The sequence below is a fragment of the Castor canadensis genome, chromosome 5 (genome assembly GCF_047511655.1).
Source record: "Castor canadensis chromosome 5, mCasCan1.hap1v2, whole genome shotgun sequence".
Classification (NCBI taxonomy): domain Eukaryota; kingdom Metazoa; phylum Chordata; class Mammalia; order Rodentia; family Castoridae; genus Castor; species Castor canadensis.
The window spans coordinates 41,957,407-41,980,559 of record NC_133390.1 but is presented as its reverse complement, the minus strand read 5'-3'; the positions used below and the strand labels follow the sequence as shown (position 1 = coordinate 41,980,559).

Below are 23,153 nucleotides of genomic sequence, written 5' to 3'. Positions count from 1 at the left end.
AACCTAAAACTTGGTTGATATGCTCACTGTAGAGGAGCAAATATAGTAATCTTAAACTATCAGAGGCCACTATGGGAAGTAGTGAAGAGGTCTGGTAGCAATATATAAGTTCATGGAAGCAACGCTAGGAATCTCTCCGTATGGCTATCTTTATCTCAAACTAGCAAAAGCAGTATGTCTTTCTTATTACCTCTTATGATTTCTCTTCAAAAAAATTGGAGAACAAGAGAGGGTAACAGGTTCTGCCTGGAAGATGGAGTGGGATGGGGTTGGGAGGGTGGAGGATGGAGGATGGGGAGATGGCCCAAACAATATATACACATGTGACTAAATTTAAAAATGATAAAATTTAAAAAAACTTAAAAAGAGAAAGGAATAATAGGTAAGATAAGAGCAGACACTGGTGAAAAATCTAAACAGAGAAAAAAATGAGAAAAGCGATGAACAACAAAGAAAATGCTTCAAAAAATCACTTAGTATGTTACATGTTTTGTTTTTTCAGTATTGGGGTTTGAACTCAGGACCTCACACTGTCTAGGTAGGTGCTCTACCACTTGAGCCACTCTACCAGTCCTTTATCTTGGGGGATATTTTCAAGATACAGTTTATTTGCCCAGGCTGGCTTCAAACAGTAATTTTTGCCTCCACAGTAACTAGGATTACATAGACATGAACCACCAGTGCCAGATCCTAAACAGAGTCTTAAGTGCAGCGTAATAGAATTTTGTGAGAATAAATATTTTAATGAATTTATTGCACTTAACATCGAAGACCAAGAATAGTTTTTTGGAGGAAAAAAATCTCTTGGTTCATTGTACTTTGCATGTCTTGCAAATAAGGGTGCTAATTGTCCTTTTCTTCGGGTTATCATTTCAAAAATGCTTTTATAATAATAACTTTGGAATACTATATTGTATCTTACTTTGCAGCCAGTGGTAAGTTTGTTTACCTCTGTAGCAAATGTTAGGCTGGTTTGTGCTCAGTCCTTTATTAAAGATTTTGACACTTTAAATGTGGGTTTTCTTTCCTTCAAAACAACCCAGTGCATATGTAAGTATGACTTGGCTCTCTTTGCATAACTGCATAAATTGGGACTTAGGGAGTCAGAGTATAAAATGATGACACTCTGAATATGCTATTGCCATGAGAGCCAAGCTGTGCTTTTTCTCAGCCCCAGAAACCTCATGTCTTCTTCCAGCAACCATAAAAGTGAGGCAGCCTAACTTGATGGTTTGGAAATAGAGCAAATTCTCAGACTCATCACAGTTCTTGAAATTTCTCTTACCCCCACCCCTACACACCAGGATAGCCTTTACTTAAAACCAAACACTATGTTGTAAGGAAGCCCAGTCCATGAAGTAAAAAAACATGCATGACTCTCCAGCTAATGCCCAACCAGGTCCGCAGATAAGAGCCAACTCCGGTCACCAGATATGTGAGTGAATGCACCATTAAATGTTTCCAAACCTAGGCTTTGAGTCTTCCATCTAAGGTCCAGGTAATATGGAGTAGAGATAAGCTATACCATGTAGGAATTTCTGACCCAGAGAAAATGTCTGATAAGTATTTTTTGCTGTTTTAAGTCTCTTTGTGATATGGTGCAAACATGGTCACGAACATTAGCTAAGCAAACAAACAAAAATATTTTAATATTTCTTGATCCCTTTCATGCACTTTCTGTCTGAAAAGGAAAATGTCTGTCAGATTTTTTTAGTCTTAATCTTGGCTTGGTATTTATAAATTCTTTAAATATTAGTAAGTCATTTATCATAAATATTTTTTCCTCTCTTCACAGATAGAAAAGATACAATGAAATTCTTTTTTGTCACCCATAGTAATATTGTTTCAACAAACCATGAGTTTATTCTATGCGGCAGGCCCTGAGTCAGGCCATTTGTTAGATTTGGTTTTCTAAAACTGTTGCTTCATGTTTGAGAGAAACATCTATTAAATAGAACACAACCGTATGCTATCAGCAAGATCCCTGCCATATTAGTTGCTCATTTTTTTGCTCAACAGTGCATTTAATATTCATTTAGTAAATATTAATTGTTACTAAATGCCTACTAACCTATTGTGTGCCAGGTATTAGGTATTTGATAAGCAAGCAAAAATGATTAGCCTAAAAATTATAATAGTGACATGTTAGAGCCTTCCATATTCAAATGATGCCTTAAACTGAACTAAACAAAGAAAAAACTGTTACTTGCAAAATGTCCTTGACATTTTTAAAATACCAACAATTTAATCTATTTGATTCTGAATCACATACTAAACTTCCTCGTATTAAAACTTTATTACTTTAAAATATTTCTGCAATTTGATTTCAATGTTTTAACTAAAATAGTGCTTATACAACCATGAAACAAATTGGGTATTAAGGGATCTCTGGCCAAAAAATAAATAATAATAATAATAATGGCAAATTGAGCATTCTCTGAAGGAGCATATTTAAATAAATTTTGACTAGACTTTCAATTTTGTATTGCTGAGTTGATGATATGAAATATGCATTTATTATATGAAGCATACCTATGGCAGTTAGATTCGGATAGTGTTATCTACAACAATTTGTACTGGCTTCCTCCCAAGGCATTTGATTTGCCATGTATGAGAATAAATGAGAACCATATGAAAGTCAATGAGTTCTTGATAGTACATGACATTCTGTGTTATCTCATTCTTAATTTTAGCAAACATTCCAAGGTTTTGGCTTCCATCATGGAGGGTGATGGGCTTCAAAAATGTAATGGTCTTTCCTTGGCTTTAGATGAAATTTCCAAATTTAACATACTTCCATAAATCATTGGTATAGAAATCTGTCAGAAAACACACAATAGTCCTACTTTTTCTTTGCGGCATTTGGTGTTTCTAAATTATATTATTTGTTAAATGGTAAAGGGAGCATGTTTTCTTGAAGGGTTCACCATGTGTCAGACAATCTTATGCTACTGAAATGAAGTTTATGTAAGTGAAATCAGGGTAACTGCCTGTTTTTCCTCTATCATGGCAGTAACAATGAAAAGATTCTGCAGAAATGTGTCTTACTTGCAGAGCTACTGAGTAATATTATACATTTTGAAAAGTGCAAAAAGGAGACTGACCGAGACCTTAATTCCAGAAAGCATTTCATAATTGTCCTTCAGCCTCAACTGTATCATTATTCTGACAGTTTATAGACTATGGTAATAGTGGAAAAAAGACTCTGGAGTTGATTTTTACTTCAGTACTTGCTAGCTACATGCTAGCTGGCCTTATTTGATTAACAACTCTAAGCCTCAATCTATAAAGTGGATAGCAGTACACTTATGTCATAGAGCTATTGGGAAAATTAAATTAAATAATTGACATTAGTTGCAGTACATACAGTTTGTGTATGTGCATATACATATGTAAAAACATCATTAAGTAGCTTATTTAATACTTATTTATTGTTATTGCTAATATCATTTTTATTGTTTCTAATTTAAATAGAAAATTATCTTTCTTCAAGAAGAAAGATGATAGCCTACCTAAATAGGAAAACATGATTTAATTCTGACTCTTTTCCATCATGTTTTAACTGAGTTTTCTAGGGAATTTCATGGTGAGGACTTCTATAAACCACCACAATCTTCATTTTATGATGTATTTAACTCTACCACTTATTTTCCCAAATTTTATCTATGTCCTCTGGGTCAATAGAAGTGCATCCCAGATGCCCTGTAAGAAGAGTAGTCTTAGTAGGTATGTTGGTATTATTTGTACATAGTAAGAAAGTAGAAAGGATCAGAAAAAGCTTTGGCATTTGCCCTGTTAAACTTTTATAGCTAAGATCTGGTTCAAAAATCTACTTAAACAGTTTAACTGCACTAAGAAAAATGGGTGCACTGAGACCAATGAAATGAGTCCACAAAATTCTGTGAAAATGAACCCATTCTAGCAGTGATCAGTACAGTCAATGATCCAAGATATGTAACTAGAACATTAAGTACTTTTATTGATCTGAAGGAAGTTACACTTTCCCCTACAGAGAAAGAATCAGGGTTATCACTTTTTATTATGTCATCAAACATTGTTTTAATATATTAATTCAACTCAAGATTATTTTCACACTTACTACATACCAGGTACATTGCAATGAACAATACGGTCACAGCGGTTTCCAAAAGCACAGATTCTATTCAAGGTGTCCTTAGCTAGGAATAGTGATAGGACATAAAGAACAGAATTTCAGTATAAGATGCCAAGTTCTTTGTCCATATTAAACATAGAGTTCTGTTGATGTACAGAAACAGGTCACCTGACCCAGTGTTGGTGGGGGAAGAAAAATCTGAAAGATAAATAAATATTGGCTATGTAATTCTAAACAGAGGGATAAAAAGATCAAAGATTTTGATGGAATAAAAAATATGGTGGCAAGTATTACAAATTCCAAAAACTACATATTCTATTACAATTGTGTAGGGTGTGCAGACATAGTGGACTAGTGGGAAAAAAAAAGCAGGAGTTTATTCAAAAAAGTTCTCCTGTATCCATACTAAAGAGTATTCTGTATTCTAGAAATGAAAAGTTCACAAGTTCAGGCTAAATTTAGCCCATGGATATGTTTTCCTCATTATTAGATAGACTATTATACTTAAAATGTATGAGCAATTCTCACAAAAATTCAAATAAAGAATTCTCTTGAAAAATCCAGAATTTACATTAGATTGGTATTGCCTTGTACCTGAGTTGTTTTTGGAGGAAGGAAAGGTGCTTTTAGGGGTCACTGCACTCTTCATATGCTTCATGTGTTTGTATAACCTGCCAGGCCCCTGAGGCATTTGAGTTGGTGGGCCTCCTGAGGAGAAACTACAAAATTAAATTTGCTATACTATATTAGTTTGGCTGCACATTAAAGAATGTATTGGAGATATGAGCACTGGAGTCAGGGGGAACACGACTTAGGAGACTCCCTTAGCAATCCAGACAAGTTAATGAGGGCCCAGCAGAGCTTGTGATGGGTTGTGAAGAGAAGGATGGAAGTGAGCAGGTGATCTTTTAGGCACTGTAAAGGAGATAGAGAGGAGAGTAAAGGATGACATTATTCATTCCAGGTCAGTCAACTGGACAGTTGTCTCAGTGTAGGTTCTTTAAAAAGCAGAATCAAAAAGAATTAGACTTGCCAACAAATTTTTGGTGGAAATTTCTGTGACCATTCAGTCACAGAGTAAGAGAATGCACCTGAAAGTTTCAACTTTCAGGTGAAAATATAGATTCAGAAGCCAGGCACGGTAGCAAACACCAGTAATAATTCCAGCTACTCAGGGAGCAGAAGTAGGAGGATCCCATGTTGAAAGTGAAGTTATGGGGATCCTACCTAAGAAACAAAATACAAACAAAAGTCCTGAAGGCATGATTGAAGACATAGAGACCACAAGGCTCTGGGTTCAATGTCTAGAATCACTAATCAATCAAACAAAAGAAATTCTGACACTTATTGTTGTGGTCTGATTTTCTCCCAAAACTCATGAGTTGAAACTTAATCCTCATTGTGGTAGTTTTAAAAGTAAAACCTTTAAAGAAGTGATTAAGTCATAAGGTTTCTGCCTTATAAAACAGCTAGAAAGAAGAAGAGTAGGCCTTTTTTTTTCTTTCATCTTTTCTTTCTCCATGTGAAGACATAACATTTACCCATCCAGCCATATGAAAGCCTTCAGAAGACTCCAAAATCTGGTGCCCTGACCTTGGCTTCCCAACCTCCAGAACTATGAGAAATACATGTCTATTGTTTAAAAATTATCCATTATATAGTATTTTGTTATAGCACAAAAATGAGCTCAATCATCTATAAAAGAAAGGAGTGAAGGAAGGACAAATGGATAAGAAGGAGCTCAGACTGCAGTGCATTTTTGAGAAAGTCTCAGTCAGGATAATTAGAGGAAGACTGAAGATTGCTTGTTAAAGGACATAACCATGGGAGAAGAAATGGCCCCACTCCAGTGCTCCCACTATGTTGAGTAACTGACTGGGATCAACCAAGATAAAGCATGGCCTGGTAAAAATTAGACTGCTGGTGGGAATGCAAATTAGACAACTGCTATGGAAAGCAGAATGGAGATTCCCAAAGAGCTAGAGATAGAACTGCCATATGATCCAGTGATACCACTCCTGGGCATCTACCAAAAGAACGTAAGACAGGATACAGTAGAGACACCTGTACACCGATGTTCTTCGTAGCACTGTTCACAATAGCCCATCTTTGGAAACAACTTAAGTGCTGTACAACTGATGAATGGATCAAGAAATTGTGATACATACATAAGGAATATTGACATGTGTTTGAAAGTAAATGGATACAATTGGAGGACATCATGTTAAGTGAAGTAGGTCAGGATCAGAAACACAAAAGCGATATGTTTTCTCTCATACATGGAAGATAGATCCAAAGATAAACATGTACACAAAAACAAGCATGATCATATACAAACTCAGATGGAGAATATATTTGTAACAGTGGAACTACTTTATGGAACTCAGGGAAAAGAATGATAGAGCATGAGTAATAATGTATAACATAAGATGTGAAGGTAGAGAATATAAGGATATGTATTGAAAGCTGTTAAAAAATGGGGGGTGGGAGGTAAAGGGGTAAGAGAGAGTAATAGAAGGGGTTGAATGGACCAAAGTAAAGCACATTCACATTTGGCATATATTGAGACACCCTTTTGAACATCAACTTAAATATTAATAATGAAAACCAGGATTGTAAAATAGATACAGTGTGTGGGGGGAAGGTGAGGGAAGGAGATTAAGGTGATGGTATATGGTAGGTGGACTTCACATATCTATATGAAACAAAACTAAGAAACCTCTTGGAATTCCTTTAAGTGGAGTGGGGAGGAGGCTGAGGGGAAAGATGATGGGGCAATGTAATGTACATTATAAGTCTAATCTGAATTGTCACTATGAATCCCCCCATATAATGAACATATCCTAATAAAAATTTATATATAAAAGAGAACAACAGTATGATTGAGTTCTAACCAACAGAATGAGAGAAGAAGTGCTATGGCCCCTGCATGAAGCTTACCTTTCACTGTCGTCTCTTTTTTTCTCCCTAGCTGGAAGCAAAATATTCCAAGGCCTGACACACTTTGAAGAAAGCATGGAATCTGAGTCATTGCAAACAATGCCACCTGCCAAACACCTCCCTTGGATTATTCTGTGCTGCATATATATTTTTATTACTTTAATTTGATTATATTTTAGCACTTAACTATTACAGAGCTATCATTATATCAAGAAATGTAGTTGTAGAAAAATATGTCTGTATACGCTAAAAATAAAATTATGTAAATTTTCACTTTCTATTAGAGATAGCTTTACATACATTTTTACCTTTGAATTCTTTTTTTTCCTAAATGTTCAGATTCACATCTTTATACATATTAACTTAGTAAACTTTGGCTAACACTATAAATATATTTAGCAAACTCGTGATGTTAAGTTGACTTCTTATTCCCTTCTTTTACTAGTGGTGCTAGTATTTCCACAAACATTCAGGACATGTATTTTATTCCTAATATACTTTAATTCCTACTTTTAATCAATAAATTTTGTTATTGTTCCTTTCTTTAGGCATCTTTATATGCTTTTCCATTCTTCACATTCCTATTATGATGATGTTAGGGTACGTATAGCTCCATATGCAGAATAGATTTCTAACAATATAGACTATTGAACCTACAGTCTCTGCTAGGCCATTTTTGCTAATTACTGCTATCAATGTTCTCAGTGCATTTCAGGAATTATAGTCACCATAGTATGAAGGAAAGGAAACAGAATAGAAGGTTCCTGTCTTTCTTATCATCTCTTACACAAAATTGGAGAAGAGGGCGGAACAGGTTCTGCCTAGAAGCAAGGGGGTTGGGGATGAGAGAAAGGGGGCAGGAGGCAGGGAGAGGGAGAGGCTCAAACAATGTATGCACATATGAATAAATGAATAAAAAATAAAAAAAGAGGGCTCCTGTTTTAAATATCTGTTTGTACACTTGGATGATCTATATTCTAGAGTGAAGATGACTTGGACATTCTGAACCTAGAGTCTATTAAACCATGGTCTATTAAAAGTGAATGGCAATTATTTATAGAATTATTGCAAATGATTTAATGAAAGCTTATAATTGATGGTAGCAAAAGCACCTGTCTGGGTGTGATTGTGTACACCTGCAAGTTCCAGCACTCAGGAGACTGAGGCAGGAGAATTGCAAATTCAGGAACAACCTGTGCTAAATAGTGAGATATTATCTCATTTCTGAATTAAGATGAGAGAAAGAGGGAAGGAGGGGAAAAGGGAGAGAGAAAGAGAGAAAAACAGAGAGACAGAGAGACAGAGAGAGAGAGAGAGAGAGAGAGGGAGTGAGAAACTATATCACCCATAGTAGTGTTTGTTACATGCTTAGTTAATGAATAAAGACATTTTCAATGCTTTCCCTTTCCTTAGAAGATCCATTACAACTCTCTCCACACAACATGATGGAATGCTATTTGTTTTTTTAAGGAACACTCAAATCTGGTCTGTTTTTGTGCCATCTCCTTATTTACCTCTATACCTCTATCTCTATAGGAAGTTTGATCACCAACTTAATTTGCCTATATTATGAGTTAGCATTTTCTATTTTCATTTAAATCATTTTCTTTAAAAGGACTGCAAATGATAAGGGCTTCACTTTTGTGACATGTAATCAAAAGAGAATGACCAAATATAGTTATATTCATTAACTATGTAGATAACATTTACTAATTACTTTTCTAACTTATTGATATTGAAGTTGGGACCAAAAATAGGTCATATAACATGACTCTCTTCTCACTCATGGGGAAAAAAACAAAAGCATATGTTTTGTGGCTTGTATAAATTTCATTATTTTGCTGTTTCAATAAGCACATATTTTATATTTTAAAAAAGCTTCAAAGACCACTTCTGTATTCCAATCTGTAAAAATATTTTCATTATGTTTATTATAAAAATATAAATGTTTCCACTACAAATCATTTTACATTAGTAAGAGGCCATCTACATTGTACAACATAAACTAAATGAATAATGGTTTTGAAACAGCAAGTTTAAAGTGAACACATATTGTCAATCATATCTCATTTATACATGGCTTAATAGGTACTTAGTACAGCATAAACTGGATGTGTTACCAGAAATAAATAATATGTATAAATCAAATTTAAGATACAAAACAGATAATATGTTCTATAACATTTTGAAGGAGTTGTAACTTAATGTTTACTGAAAGTGATGCCTTTCCTGTACAAAGTGATGGCCACAAGCACTCTAGTACCTCTACTCCACAGTTAAGAATCGTACACTGCTATGTTTACATATGTACAGGGTAAGAATTATGTAACGTAACTTTGAAAGAGGTTAGGTAGAAAAATGTTGAAAAGAATGAAGAGCAATATACTGTGTATACAACCTTTACTTTCAAGCAATAAGACAGCCAAAATAAGTGCAATAGATTCAACAATCCTCAGTTACTATGAGTTTATGAGATTCGCAAATTTTGTTGAGCATGATCCCCAGAATAATATCTGCAAAAGTAAATGCTAATCTGGGAAAAAATGAGTTAGACACCAGATTTGAAACTCAATTTAATTTCTCAAACACAAAATACTTAATTAGAAGAATTTTTTCCTCACTATTTCTATCAGGCTTAAGCGAAATTCATGATTAATTTATAATCACATGTGCCTTTTAAAAAAGTTCGTGCTTATACTTATCCAATATAAAATTCTAGTAGCATGAATAACTATAAGGAGCAGTGTCAACATTTGGGAAACAATCTCACATCTGAATGAACACAATTTAAGCCTGAGTATACTAAATCTAAAACAGATTAACACTTATAAATTTTGACCTGTGATTGGAAGCTATATTTCTTTATGTTCATTTTGCATATGAACATAAATGTTGCAGCATTGTTTCGTACATTCTATTCTTGTGACGTATGCATTCTTATATCCATGGCTTGATGCATCAGCATGATGAGGACTATCTAAAATGTTGCTTCAGAATATATTAGCAGCTAGATCTCCACCAGGTATATCCTTTCACATGTCAATGAACAGACTCACAGTTAGCCTTTATGTGACAGCAAGTCTAAATCCCTGCAATGAGACACTTTTCCAATGCCTACACATTTTGAGGCATTTGCTATATAACTAGCTATGGCAATAGTGATATGTTCAACGAATGGAAAGAAGTTAAAGGATTCTAAGTTATATACCAAAATTACAACAGGTGCACTGAAGTGGAAGACTTTTAAAGATGATTATACCTGATATTGATGACCATAATGTTTAATCAATTGACCCAAACCCCACTTATACAGATTATTAGTTCAGCTACCATCAGTTCCTACAAACAGTTCAGCAAGTTTAAGCAAAGATATTAAGTGACTTTTTAGTTAGTAAGTACTTTTTTGACTCATGCAGTTGTCTACATGCTGTTGTTAATTAATGCAACAATCTAAATAGCATTTCAATTATTTCCAGTGTAGCTATTCTCAGGAGTTCTATCATGGCAGCTTCATGAGTGGAGGGAGTTGATGACGTCTAAGCACCAGAGCAGGATAGGTATGTCATCTGGTTCAAAATCCATTACATACAAGCCACTAAATTAGGAACACACAGTTTATAATAAGAGAAAAATGAACTGGGTATTTCAGACTTTGAGAGAGTTGGTTACTGTTTGAGCAGGGGAAGTGTACCATTTTTAAATATATGTAAGAGAATGGCTTAAAAAAAAACCCTCTGGAAAGAAAGCCAGCTTCTCTGTGTCTAATTAAGTATGTTTCTTAGTGCTGACAACTTGAGAGAGCATTTGGCACTTGGCTGTACAAAATCCAAATTAAATCATCAAAGCATAAATATAAAAAATAAAAACAATTCAAAAGAAAATAAATATGTACTTTTTTCAGAAATTAAGACATTTTTACATGATATACTTAAGGAAGCTAACAATTTAAACAGGCATAGTACTTAAAACAACTACAAATTTCATCTCTAAATGCTTTAAACATAGATAAAAGAGACTAATACAATGATAAGGTAGTAAATATGGCCGGATAGTCTGAGGTATAAATTCCTCTATTTTGCTTGTTTTACAGAAACAAAATACCTGCTACAGATTTCTTCTGTGTATAAAAATATCACAAGTCTTTTCATTTGAGGCTATTAATAAACAAGGTCATCATGTCCATTTTGTCATTTCACTTGTTTTGTTTCTAGGATAGTCAGTTTATGATCAATGGCTGTATGCTAGTTCTTCACCATTTTGAGTTGAATAATTTTAATTTAATCTATCAACTAACATTTAAAAAATCAATTGCGAAACAAAATATACCCACCCGCCCATCCACTAAATGATAAGGGAAAATAAAAAATTTTTTAATTCCATGTTAAGGCATTTGTACTCATATCTGAGTGTCTTATTGGACTTGGAATTTCACTGGCATCTCCAGAATTATCATTAGTCCCCGGAGTGATGCTGCTTTATCCACAAACACTTCTTTCCAGTATTTACACTGGAACTGGTCCATTCTTGGACTGTGTTTCCAGAGCTTTAACGCTACTGATGATCTTCTTCTGTGGCCCAACCACAGTAACACCGACTTTCTTCATGTCGCTGTAAAAGGAGAGGAAGTATCTGATGAAAATCATGGTTTCCTGGAAAGTATACAAGTAGGACACTGACACAATTATATACCTACTACTTTGGACTTAAAGTTTGGTTTTTATATCATCCATGTCTCTTGGGGAAGAATACAGAAGGTGTAGTGGATTAAACAGTGTTCCTCAAAAACTCACAATTTGACCTTATTTGGAAGTAATGTCATTACAAGTATAATTACGGCAAGGGTTGAGAAGATGTTGTAATGTATTAGGGTAGGTCTAGTAAGTTTTTCCTTATGAGAAACTGGCAAAACATGCAGTGACCACAGAGAAGGCCATGTAAAAACGGGGTCTGAGAATAAAGTTATATTGCCACAAGCCAAGAATATCAGGATTCACCAGATAAGAAAGGATTCTGCCCTACACCCTTTGGAACCAAGTGTGTTCTTACCCATGTCTAGGTTTTATAATCTTTCCTCTAGAACTTGAGAGAATAAACTTCCATTGTTCAAGCTGATAAGCTTATGGTAACTTGTAATGACAACTCCACCAGTTTTTTATTTATTAGCCCAACTAATACAGAGGGTCACATATTCTTTTGGGGGCTTTATCCCTTTCCATTGAAGCAGCTTGGTGACTGCTTTGACTGTCAGAGATTAGAAGTCAAAAGTGACTTTGTATTTGCTTTTGCACTCAGGTATTAAGAAACTGAAAGTGTCCATTTCTTATCTCTGTAGACCTCCTTTTTGGGGTCATAGAGCTGTCATACACATCTAATGACCCCGAGATGTGGCACTAAAGAGGCCATGTGTAAGTACTCCAAGCTAAAAACAGTTACTGAGATCATCTGCACCAAACCAAGCATCTAAATGAAAGCATCTCCATCCTTCCAGGCCAGATTAGCCCATTCATCAGCTGAATGGTCCAGTCAACACCAACACTAGAGCACAAAGGCTCACCTACCGAGTTCTGCCTGAATACATGACCTGTAACAATAGGATGTACAGTACAGTTATTGTTCTTTCTACTTTTAAGTTGGTGCAGCCATAGACAAGTGGAACAACCTCTTTAAAGTATAAAATTCTTTCAAAATAGAAAAAATGACAGTATCTCTACTAAATGAAAAATAATTTAAACTCAGAAATTAGTCATTAAAATAAAGGCTCTAGAAATATAAGTAATTTCATTTAGGGAAAAGGGTCTTAGCAAACATATGTATATTATGACAAATTATGTAAAATTTAATTCATTCATATAATCATTCCTTTTTAGATCTTTACTCAAATATTCCCCTCTGCTGAGAATTTCCTGACCCTCTTACATAAAACTGCAAAACTTCCCTATACTTTCATCTGCACTTGCTATGTTTCTTTTCTGTTTTAGTTTCCTCCAAAAAGCTTTATCATTTTCAGATTTATTTTCTTTATTCTCTGTCTTGTCTCACAAGGTGAATTCCATGTGAACAAGGACTCTTGTTTTCTTTGAACTCTGCTAGTTAGCAGGACACTTCAATAATAGCTGCTAGTTGGTAGCAGCTTGAAATATATCTACTACAGAGATAATTATACAAAACATGTTTCTTTTTTCTGATTAAATTAACTGGGGAGTGAAGCACTGTTTGTCAAGGCAAGCCAAGGAAATTGAAATTGACAAGAAGTAAAGTAAAAGTATGTGTGGACACATATACACCATACATGCACACAGAGAAGCTTCCTTTCCACTACATATCAAGAAGGGAAAAAACTGGAGTTTAACTACACAGAAATGGATTACTAGATGTCCTAAAGAGTATGTTCAAAAGTACTAAAGATGTGAAAACAGATTTGAGAAACAATGTACTTAATTTAAACATCAGTTGTATGAAATTAACCAAGACTGTACTGCAACTTGTTATCTGAGCTGGGAATGAAGTTCCTCAGAACCCACAGTTGCTTTCATGCCACCATTCAAGTAGCTGCTAAATTCTCTAAAGCTTTGATTGTACCCAAGATTCTCTCTGACCACACTCTCAGCTGCCTTCTGTTCCCAAGGATAGTTTAGAGTGTGTTAACACCAGCCTTGCCACACTTAGAGTAACTGTGGACAATGAAAGCCTTCACTTATAGCAGCATGCTATTTCTTTTGATACGTGCTTTTGAAATGTGTGTGTTGGGATTTTTATGTTTATGTACCATCTATCTTTACGTTACAAAACAAATATTTTCTCATTCATCCCCAAACTATAGCAAAATCATTCCCAAACTATGCAAACTATTCACTGGGTTTACTTGAATATAGAGCCAGAAAACAGGTTAGGTACAAATATAGGTATACAAATCAACAGATTCTCACTCTGTATTTCTTCTTTTTATCTTTCTAATAATTCCACATGATTTTTTGTGATTGGAGCTTTTATTCTCTGTCTTACTTTTCTCCTTCCTTACAAACTTAAAAGTAAAATGGTAGTCATGGATAGCAAAAAAATATTCCCAGGTAGTATGCTAATTTCTTGAGCTCTTTGGGAATAAAATACAGTGTCTTGATGCTTGGTGCTGATCTCCCTTTCTAAATTGAAGTATTCATCTCATGTGACTGGAAAAATATCAGATGTTGAGATTTCATAGTCCAATTTGGGACATACCTCATCTCTTCTTTACAGATATATTTCTCAAACATACTCCTTAGGAAATCAATATAAAACTGTCTCATATTCTGTGTTGGGGAACATAAAACACAAGTATAATATTATATACTTAATGTAAAAGCTTATATTAGATTTTGGAAAAAGATCATTAAAGAAATTATTCCTTTTGCCTGTCACTTAGTTAGGTGTATGTACACCCTCTTCTCTCTATTCCTGCGGTGTCTTCTACCTACCAACTTGCCATGTCCAAGGTAGGTCTGAACAAAGTAGGACTGCCTCTACAGTCTAAATAACATACCCTTTGTGCTCATTTCATTTTGATTTTCTTCTTCAGAAGAGAGACAGAAAGTTCAAGACTAAAGAGCAGCCAAAGATTGAGTCCAGAGGTTAATGTGTTATGTGGCACTTCAGAGGCAAAGGAAAAGGTGATGACACTTTGAAAATGGCATGCATCGTGCAGGATAATGATATGTAACGATTAATCTACCTCACACTCATTCTGCATACGCAATTCTCCCTTTAATTTCCACAGTCCCAGTCACTGCCCTTTCTCTTGCTCTCTTCCTTTCTCACTTTAACCTTCTGAATTCAACCTTAGGTTATGAAATAATGTTTTTAAAAATATGTTTATTGAATAAAGCTGCACATCTCTGTGCTTCATTTGAAAATTAGATGTCTTGAATAGCTTGCATTTTAATGAATTTCTTAAATTAAGTGAAATAAGTTAATGTTTATTTGAGGGTGAAACTCAACTGATCTTTTCATGTGACTTGATAGTCTAAAAAGAAAAATAAATTCAATATCCATTTATGTATTCTAGGAAAAACTCTAGAGCATTTAGTCAAGTAAATCATTTCTGAATTGAGTCTGGATGGCAGAAAGAAAATAGAGATTGAAGCAATCAAGTTTAAACAATGAGTCTAAGATTGCAAAAAAAAGATAAAATATCCCTTTAAATATATTATAGCACTTGAGGTGAAAATGTTGCCTGATCAGATTTGCCTAAATTATTAGTGTATTAAAGACATTTTATAAATCCACATTTTTATAATAGATTCTCAAGGCATGAGGTACAAGACCCTGTGGTGACTAAAGGAAGAAAACTATCCCTTTCAAGGAGTTTTAGGGTAATACATGCTAATCCTACATTGTTACTAAACTGAAGAGAAAGTATGGGAAAGAAAGTTGTAGGGCAAGTGTTGGGGAGGAGGGTAGGGGACAGGCTGTGAAAGAGTGTGAATGACAAATCTGAAAGACCCAGACTTTCAAGGAAAGTCAGTTTTTATCTTGAATGTATATTTGCAGGTTGTTCAAATGCAAATAATAATAAAAGGAAATGACTTATAGCCAAAAAAGAGTTTAATGTCCAACACTGTTTTTTTGGCACAAATATATTGCTAACTCGGAAGTTAAGAAATGCTGCCATTTTACCTTTTTTGAGCAAATAGCTGTCTTACCACATTCACTGCTTATAATGGTTGACTATATTTAAATTATGAAGTAGCAAGTAATTTTATTCACAGTGCTCTGTCTCATCCACTTCAATGTAGTGTTTCACCACCCAAAAGTCTGAGTGTTGAAATTTTGTTGAGAATAAACCTTTACATAACTTTGCCTTTGAAAATCTGCCAATGGTGTGGAAATATTCAGTTTTGTGCTTATTCTTTGTTAAGTTTTTGTGCCTTAAAGCAGGTGTCTTTTATATCATAACCCTTACTGTTTATATTGCTAAAATACAAGTATATAATATTTGAATGCATGAATTTATTCTGGGAACTTTTCTGATCAAAATAGAGACTCAAAGCCTATTATTTATTGGATCAGAAGGCTAGTAAATAAACATTACCTTCCACTTTAAAAATGAATGTCAATGCATGTTAAATAGAATAGAGCAATTTTATTTTCTAAGAATCAGTTCTCCTTTGCAATGGTAGTAAAGCTTTCTATCTATCTTTTGTGGTTTTATATTTCTAATTGGAATGTTATAGCATAAATTATGCACTTATTTGGTGGGTACTTGTATGTGTATTAATTATACTGCATACAACTTTTTGACATCTTTTTTTCTCTACAGTGACTTTGTTTAAATGATTGATAGGGTGACAATGAATGTCTTTATACAGTCAACAGTATTTAAATACTCAAAAATTAGTTGGAGAGGATAAGACTGAAAAGAAGTTGGAGTGACTAATAGTTTTTATTAACAGAACAAAGATTGAAGACAGAAAGAGTCTGGCATATATATGATCAGTTTCCTAACAGATCATGTAACCTAAACTATTCCAGACAACTTTTGGTGTATCTGTGCAGCACACACATCTTTCTTTGAGACAGTCCTTTATATTACCACCAGGAAAGGTAATCAAGCTTTTCCTAGAATCAAGCTAATGCCATATCACCCAACTTCTATAGAACAAAAGTGATAAATAATGGCAAACATAATGTCTTAGAGGTGTCAGTCTATAAGTGGAACTGAGCCAGTCCTAGTTTCTCTCCTGGGGACTTAGAATTAAGAGTCAGTTACTGGTCAGTTGAGTGCAGTGTAACTTAGAGTTGAGAAAGATGTTTATAGCAGTGTGACTAGTGTCAGAAATGATCACTGTGTAGGAAAAATGAAGTAAATTAGGCCTCATTCCCAGAGAAATAAGAATATAAGAACTAGCTCTTTGCTTTCCAGTTTCTAGCCATCACACCTTGTGATTAATTTTATTATTATTCACTTAATTCACTTGATTCTTTATGAAACTCCTTTTATTTAAGTCCAGGAGTTTTTCTTATCTAATGATTCCTGTTAACAAATGATCACTGTCTAAGAAATATAGCACATTATACTTGATTATTATTGGTTTTTCACATATGAAACCACAAATTAATTTTAATATTCTGATGCATATTATGTCTTTCCCAATTATCGGTCTTTTAAGGAAAAAAAGTGCTGTTTTACATCTATTTAAAGCTTCATTTTTAACATGATATTCTTCACAGAGTAGATACTTGACAATAGATGAAGATGTAAGATATTTATTTAGCAGTAGTTGAAACTACTTTTAGATTTTAGCATGCTTCTTTATGTACCAGATTTTTTAGTTTTTCATATTCACAGAAATGAAGATTTTTAAAAAAAATCAAATACAAAGGAAAATATTCTATGTCTGTTAAATTAGGGGCTTGAGTTTGTGGGTATGAGTACTGGTCTACCTGAAGGTTTTATTATCAGTGGGTCCCTGTCATGAGACAAAACACCTTATACATATCCTCCTAGAAAGTGTGGTCTCAAAAAGATGAAGAGCTCAGCTCAGTGGTTAAAGGAGACACATTGATCTTCAGAAGTGCTGCTGACATTTATAACACAGTCAAAACAGGTATGTTAAGGAGAGAATCCATAAGCATTCATTTTCCTCAATGAATTTTTTTCTTACTCTGTGGAGATTTTGGCTATGGTATCACAGGAGCTGTACTCCACGCCTGTGAAGATTTCTTTGCAATGTGCTGTCTGTACACCATTCAGCCAGTCACCTGTTGTGCGGAAGGTAGTAATGTCAATATTGCTTTGGTCCAGAAGAAGGTTTGATGGCCTGTAGAAAGAGAAAAGACCAAAAGAAGAGAGTTCAGTAGTCAGCAGAGTTGTTGTGTGTTAAAATTTGACACCGACACCAGCAGGAACTTCCAGACTCCATGTGGTGTTCCTGTTTATTTGTGGAATTGATCTGACATGAAGGCTTCATCTGTTCAACCTGGCAGCTTGGAAGAAGACTGTGTAATCCTCTTGTCTAATGGCTCCCTTTTCCGCTCTTGACTACTTTTTAAATCACTGAAATTTTACCAATGAAAAGCATAAATATACCCATACATACTTTTTTATAATTTAGTTTGTTTAGTCATTGTCAAATATGGTGATAATTTCAGCTACAATTATAGCAGATTTGACACACTACATACTCTACTATCTGCCTTAGTATGGTATTCAGTTTCAGTATTAAATTCTGCCTTCAGGGTGTTTGTAGACATTATCCAGGTTGCTGTCTAAAAATAGCTTGAACAATACAAGGTACACTTACAGTAGGAACAAAAATTGCATAGATTTAAATAATGTTACAAATGTCACTAAAACTAAAAATTACAAAATGAATGAGAAAACAGTAGACGAGTAATAATAAGTGAGATTCTTACATATTTTACTATCAAATGTCAAATGGATATATAACACATAAATTATATGTGTTATAATTTATATATAAATATATATTTAGAGATAAATAGATAGAGGTTGGATTGTGGATTATATTAACAATACAATAGGAAATAAAAAGGGGAACTTTTAGGATGTTTTAATATAATCACAGGCTTGATCACAGATGTATGAATACCTGTAGGACCTGTTGCATCAAGGGGGTAAAAATAATATAAAGAAATGAAGGAGACTGTGTTCACATACTAAAGAGCCACAAGAAGTAGCCTATTACTAAACTGGCTGTGGAGAATTTTTGTTTTATTTCTTTTCAGGTTTCAGTAGCCTATTTATTTGTCCTTTGAATTGTAAGACTGGTACAAGTCACTAGGTAGAGAATTTACTGACCTCTATCTTTTCTCTTCTCATAAGAAGTGAGCTTGTGTACAAAGCAGTTATGAAAGCTCTTATATTATGGATCATACTGAAAATTTATGAGCATTTGCAATGTGCCAGGTACTATGCTAAGCATATTACATAGACACAAATGATCTTAATGCATCTTAACGTTTACAACATCAGACACTGATCATAGCCCCTTGTAATAGATGCCAAAGCTGAAACTAAAAGAAATGAAGTTACATTTGGTTTCCCTCAGGTAAAAGAGGAAGAAGGAGCCTTGGGATTTAGACACACATTAGTTTATACCTGAGCTTACACTCTTGGCAGTTATTCTATACCATTAGGTCAAAAACTGATTGTATTGCATTTCATTTGTTTTATCCTAAGCTTTTTCTGATTCCAGAATGTGGGCTCTTTGATTTGTGCATATTGTGAAGTACAGTGGCAAGCAGAGATATACTGGATCACGAGGGCTAGGATGAATCCTGAGTATACCACATGTCATCTTTGTGACCTTGAGGGTTTTCATACTTGTCTGTTTTCTCATCTGTAAAAAGGGAATGATCTCATGATACAGATTTAAGACAACTGGAGACTGCAAGAGCATATAAAGGTGTACTTAGAGCAATGTTGCCTCATGATAAGCACTATCTGTTAGCTGTTGTATTTCTGACAAAAGGTAACAAAATTATTTGTGTTATTAAAACTTTAGAAAGAAAATAACAAAATAAATGTCAGTTCATATAAAATAATGAAATTCAGTAATCTTGTTAATCACCATGTTGAGTAATTATTATGTGTATAATGGTGCAATAGTCCTACAAAATGGATATTTTTAGGGTCCACACTAGAATAATCAGTAACTGTTACAAGCTCATAATGATTGTGCAGATAATACTTGTTAATGGATGTGCTATTCTGTCTGCTTTCTGCTTTCTTTATCGTGATAAATATGTAGTTTACATTAAAAACGTATTTGTCAGAAACTAGATACACGTCTATCACCCTGTACTAGTATTAACTCAAAATGGATCAAGGACTTAAATATAAGACCTGAAACTCTGAAGTTACTACAGGAAGAGCAGGAAACACTCTGGAACTAATAGTTATAGGCAAAGACTTCCTCAACAGAACCCCAGCAGCCCAGCAACTAAGAGAAAGGATGAATAAATGGGACTTCATAAAATTAAAAAGCTTCTGCACAACAAAAGAAATGGTCTCTAAACTGAAGAGACCACCCACAGAGTGGGAGAAAATATTTGCCAGCTATATATCAGACAAGGGATTGATAACCAGAATATGCAGGGAACTTAAGAAACTAAACTCTCCTAAAATCAATGAACCAAGTAAGAAATGGGCAACTGAACTATAAAGAACTTTCTCAAAAGAAGAAATTCAAATGACCAACACACATGTGAAAAAAATGCTCACCATCTCTAGCCATAAAGGAAATGCAAATCAAAACCTCACTAAGATTCTACCTCACCCCTGTTAGAATAGCTATCATCAAAAACACCACCAACAACAACATGTATTGGCAAGAATGTGGGGAAAAAGGAGTCCTAGTCCATTGCTGGTGGGAATGCAAGCTGGTGATACCACTCTGGAAAAAAATTTGGAGACTTCTTAAAAATCTAAACATAGACCTGCCATATGATCCAGCAATACCACTCCTGGGGATATACCCAAAGGAATGCAACACAGGTTACTCCAGAGGCACCTGCACACCCATGTTTATTGCAGCACTATTCACAATAGCCAAGTTATGGAAACAACCAAGATGCCCCACTACTGATGAATGGATCAAAAAATGTGGTATTTATACACAATGGATTTTTACTCAGCCATGAAGAAGAATGAAATACTATCATTTGCAGGTAAATGGATGAAACTGGAGAACTCATTCTGAGTGAGGTTATCCAAGCTCAGAAGACCAAAAATCGAATGTTCTCCCTCATATGCAGACTTTATATCAAGGGCAAATGCAGCAATGTGGTTGGACTTGGATCACTTGACAAGGGGAGAGTACATACTGGAGATAATAAGAATAGGTAGAAAACCCAAAACATGAAAGCATCTGATATCCCCACTCCAGAGGAACTAATACAGAAACCTTAAAGTGATAGAGGTCAACATGAGAAGGGGATCAGGAACCAGTGTAAAGATCAGTTAGAGTTGAATCAACATGGGTCGTAACACGTGTACACAAAAGCAATAGTAGGACTCTTTCTGTATAGCTATCCTTAACTCAACTAGCAAAAACGCTTTGTGTTCCTTATTATGCTTGTGTCTTTTCTTCAACAAAATTAGTGATAAAGGCAGAACAGGACCTGCTTGGAACTGAGTGGGGGAGGACAGAGAGGTTGGGGGAGGAGGCAGGGTAGAGAAATGACCCAAACAATGTATGCACATGTGAATAAATGAATTTAAAAAAAAGAAAAGAAAAACTCTATAAAATTAAAAAAATGTATTTGTCATAACCTAATAGGGAAGGTATATTTTGATTTTTACCTCTTCAGAGTAATCATTCAGAATCTTTCACATTTTGTGAAATTTTACATGTATTTAAACTTTACTCATGTCTTAAAACTTTTTGGAATTAATATTGAAAAAATCTCCAGAGACTGAGGGTGTAGCTCAGTGGGAGAGCACTTGCATGTGCAAGGTGCTAGGTTCAATCTTCAGCATAAAACCTCCCTTCAATATTAGCAGTTTTACAACTAAAATTTTATATTCTTAAAGTTATTTCTGTAAATTAAATCTATGTGTGAAGTACTTAAATTCAACATTTAGAAGCATTTCAATTCAACATTTTAAGGTTAAGAAAATACTAAAACCAATGAAGAGCAGATTAGCATGCTTTGATCCCTTATTTTTTAATGAACTCAGTTGTCTATGGTGTCAATTCTAAAGCTAAATTTAGAAATAGCCTAAAATAACTGCAAAAGAACCATCTGAATAAAATGAAACTGTATGTGTTTTACCTATGAAAGCAACCATTGATTTTCATCTAGAATATGTGAAAAAAAGGTTCCTCTTGTAAATGTTGAGATCTGTCAGTGAAGCTAATCCATTAATGTGCCAACTCTATTCTGAAAGCAGACTTTTACGTGACAGATTTCCACTACTGCTATTGATATTTTTCCAATTCATCCCCTACTATACAAAAACACAGGCTAAATCTGAAGCTAAGATTCCTAAGCCAGGATAATTTTTTAAAAAGTTTGCCCTAGATCTCCAATGCTATGTTCAGAACACATTAAGAAAAAAAAGTATAACTTGACTGTATGTCATATATATGTGACTGTATGTCACATATTTTGGATGATGTATTAAAATCACCTGCTTAAAATAGTCAAATTTAATACTGAATTTAAGAAAAGAATGACAATACAGTATTATGTTCTGCCTTTATTTCCATCTCCTGTGGAAAATATCAGTCAATAGCTGGTTCCCTCCTTTGATGATCTTTTGCAAAGTGGAGAACAGTTGAAAGCTGAGGACTTTTCAACCTTTATCTTAGATTAAACTTGATTACTCTTTCCATATTGTATTTAAATTTTGAATTAAAAATTTTAATTATGGAGTCAGTAATTTGTACTTATATGATATGGTTTAATTTTAACTATCTCTCAGGTTACTTAAAAAAAGAAACGAAAAAAATTTAGGCATTATTTATAAAGTATCTTCTTTCCTTTAATGATATTTATAATTACAGATAATTATAAAATATAACATTTTATAAATTATTCTCTTCTGAAACATTTATGCAAGTAATTTTCTGTAATATTTTAAATCACTCATTTCTAAAAAATATTTTTTGTTAAAATAGGGTTGGATGTGATGGTGCACACCTGCCATCCCAGTTACTTGGGAACTGGAGATAGGAGGGTTGCAGTCCAAGACTGACCAGGCAAAAACATCTACCTGATAAACAAACTAAAAGCAAAAGGAGTAGGGTTGTGGCTTAAGCAGTGGAATTCCTGCTTAGCAAGTGTGAAGCCCTACTACGCAAAAAAGAACGAGAGAGAGTGAGATTATTGTTATTTTTCCTAAAAATTTAAGGAATTCCAGATACAGATATTCAATCCAGGTTCAAAACCATAGCACAATATTCTTGGGATTTTTTTTAGTGTAGCTATCATGAGTGAATTAGCCTTTGTCGCTAGCTGTCATTAGACAAAACATAAGGTTCATTCAATATGTAATTAAACCAGTAAACGAAATTGGTAGAAATAGTATTAAGTCAGGTGTGAGAAAAATTTAAAAAAAAAAGAAATGAATACTGAAATGGACAATAAGTTAATAACT

At 34.2% G+C, this 23,153-nt stretch overlaps 1 protein-coding gene across 2 annotated transcripts in view; it reads right to left on the bottom strand.

Moving 5' to 3' along the window:
- Nucleotides 1–8,968: 8,968 nt before the first annotated feature.
- The window catches only part of Epha3 (EPH receptor A3), a 343,013-nt gene continuing 328,828 nt past the window's right edge, over nt 8,969–23,153 (bottom strand). For both annotated transcript variants that reach the window (XM_074072942.1, XM_074072943.1), the window contains exons 16-17: nt 17,692–17,847; nt 8,969–11,662 (exon numbers count right to left, since the gene is read on the bottom strand). In XM_074072942.1, coding sequence (XP_073929043.1) covers nt 11,557–11,662; nt 17,692–17,847 — 262 coding nt within the window. In that variant the 3' untranslated portion in view covers nt 8,969–11,556. The remainder of the gene's footprint in view (nt 11,663–17,691; nt 17,848–23,153) is intronic.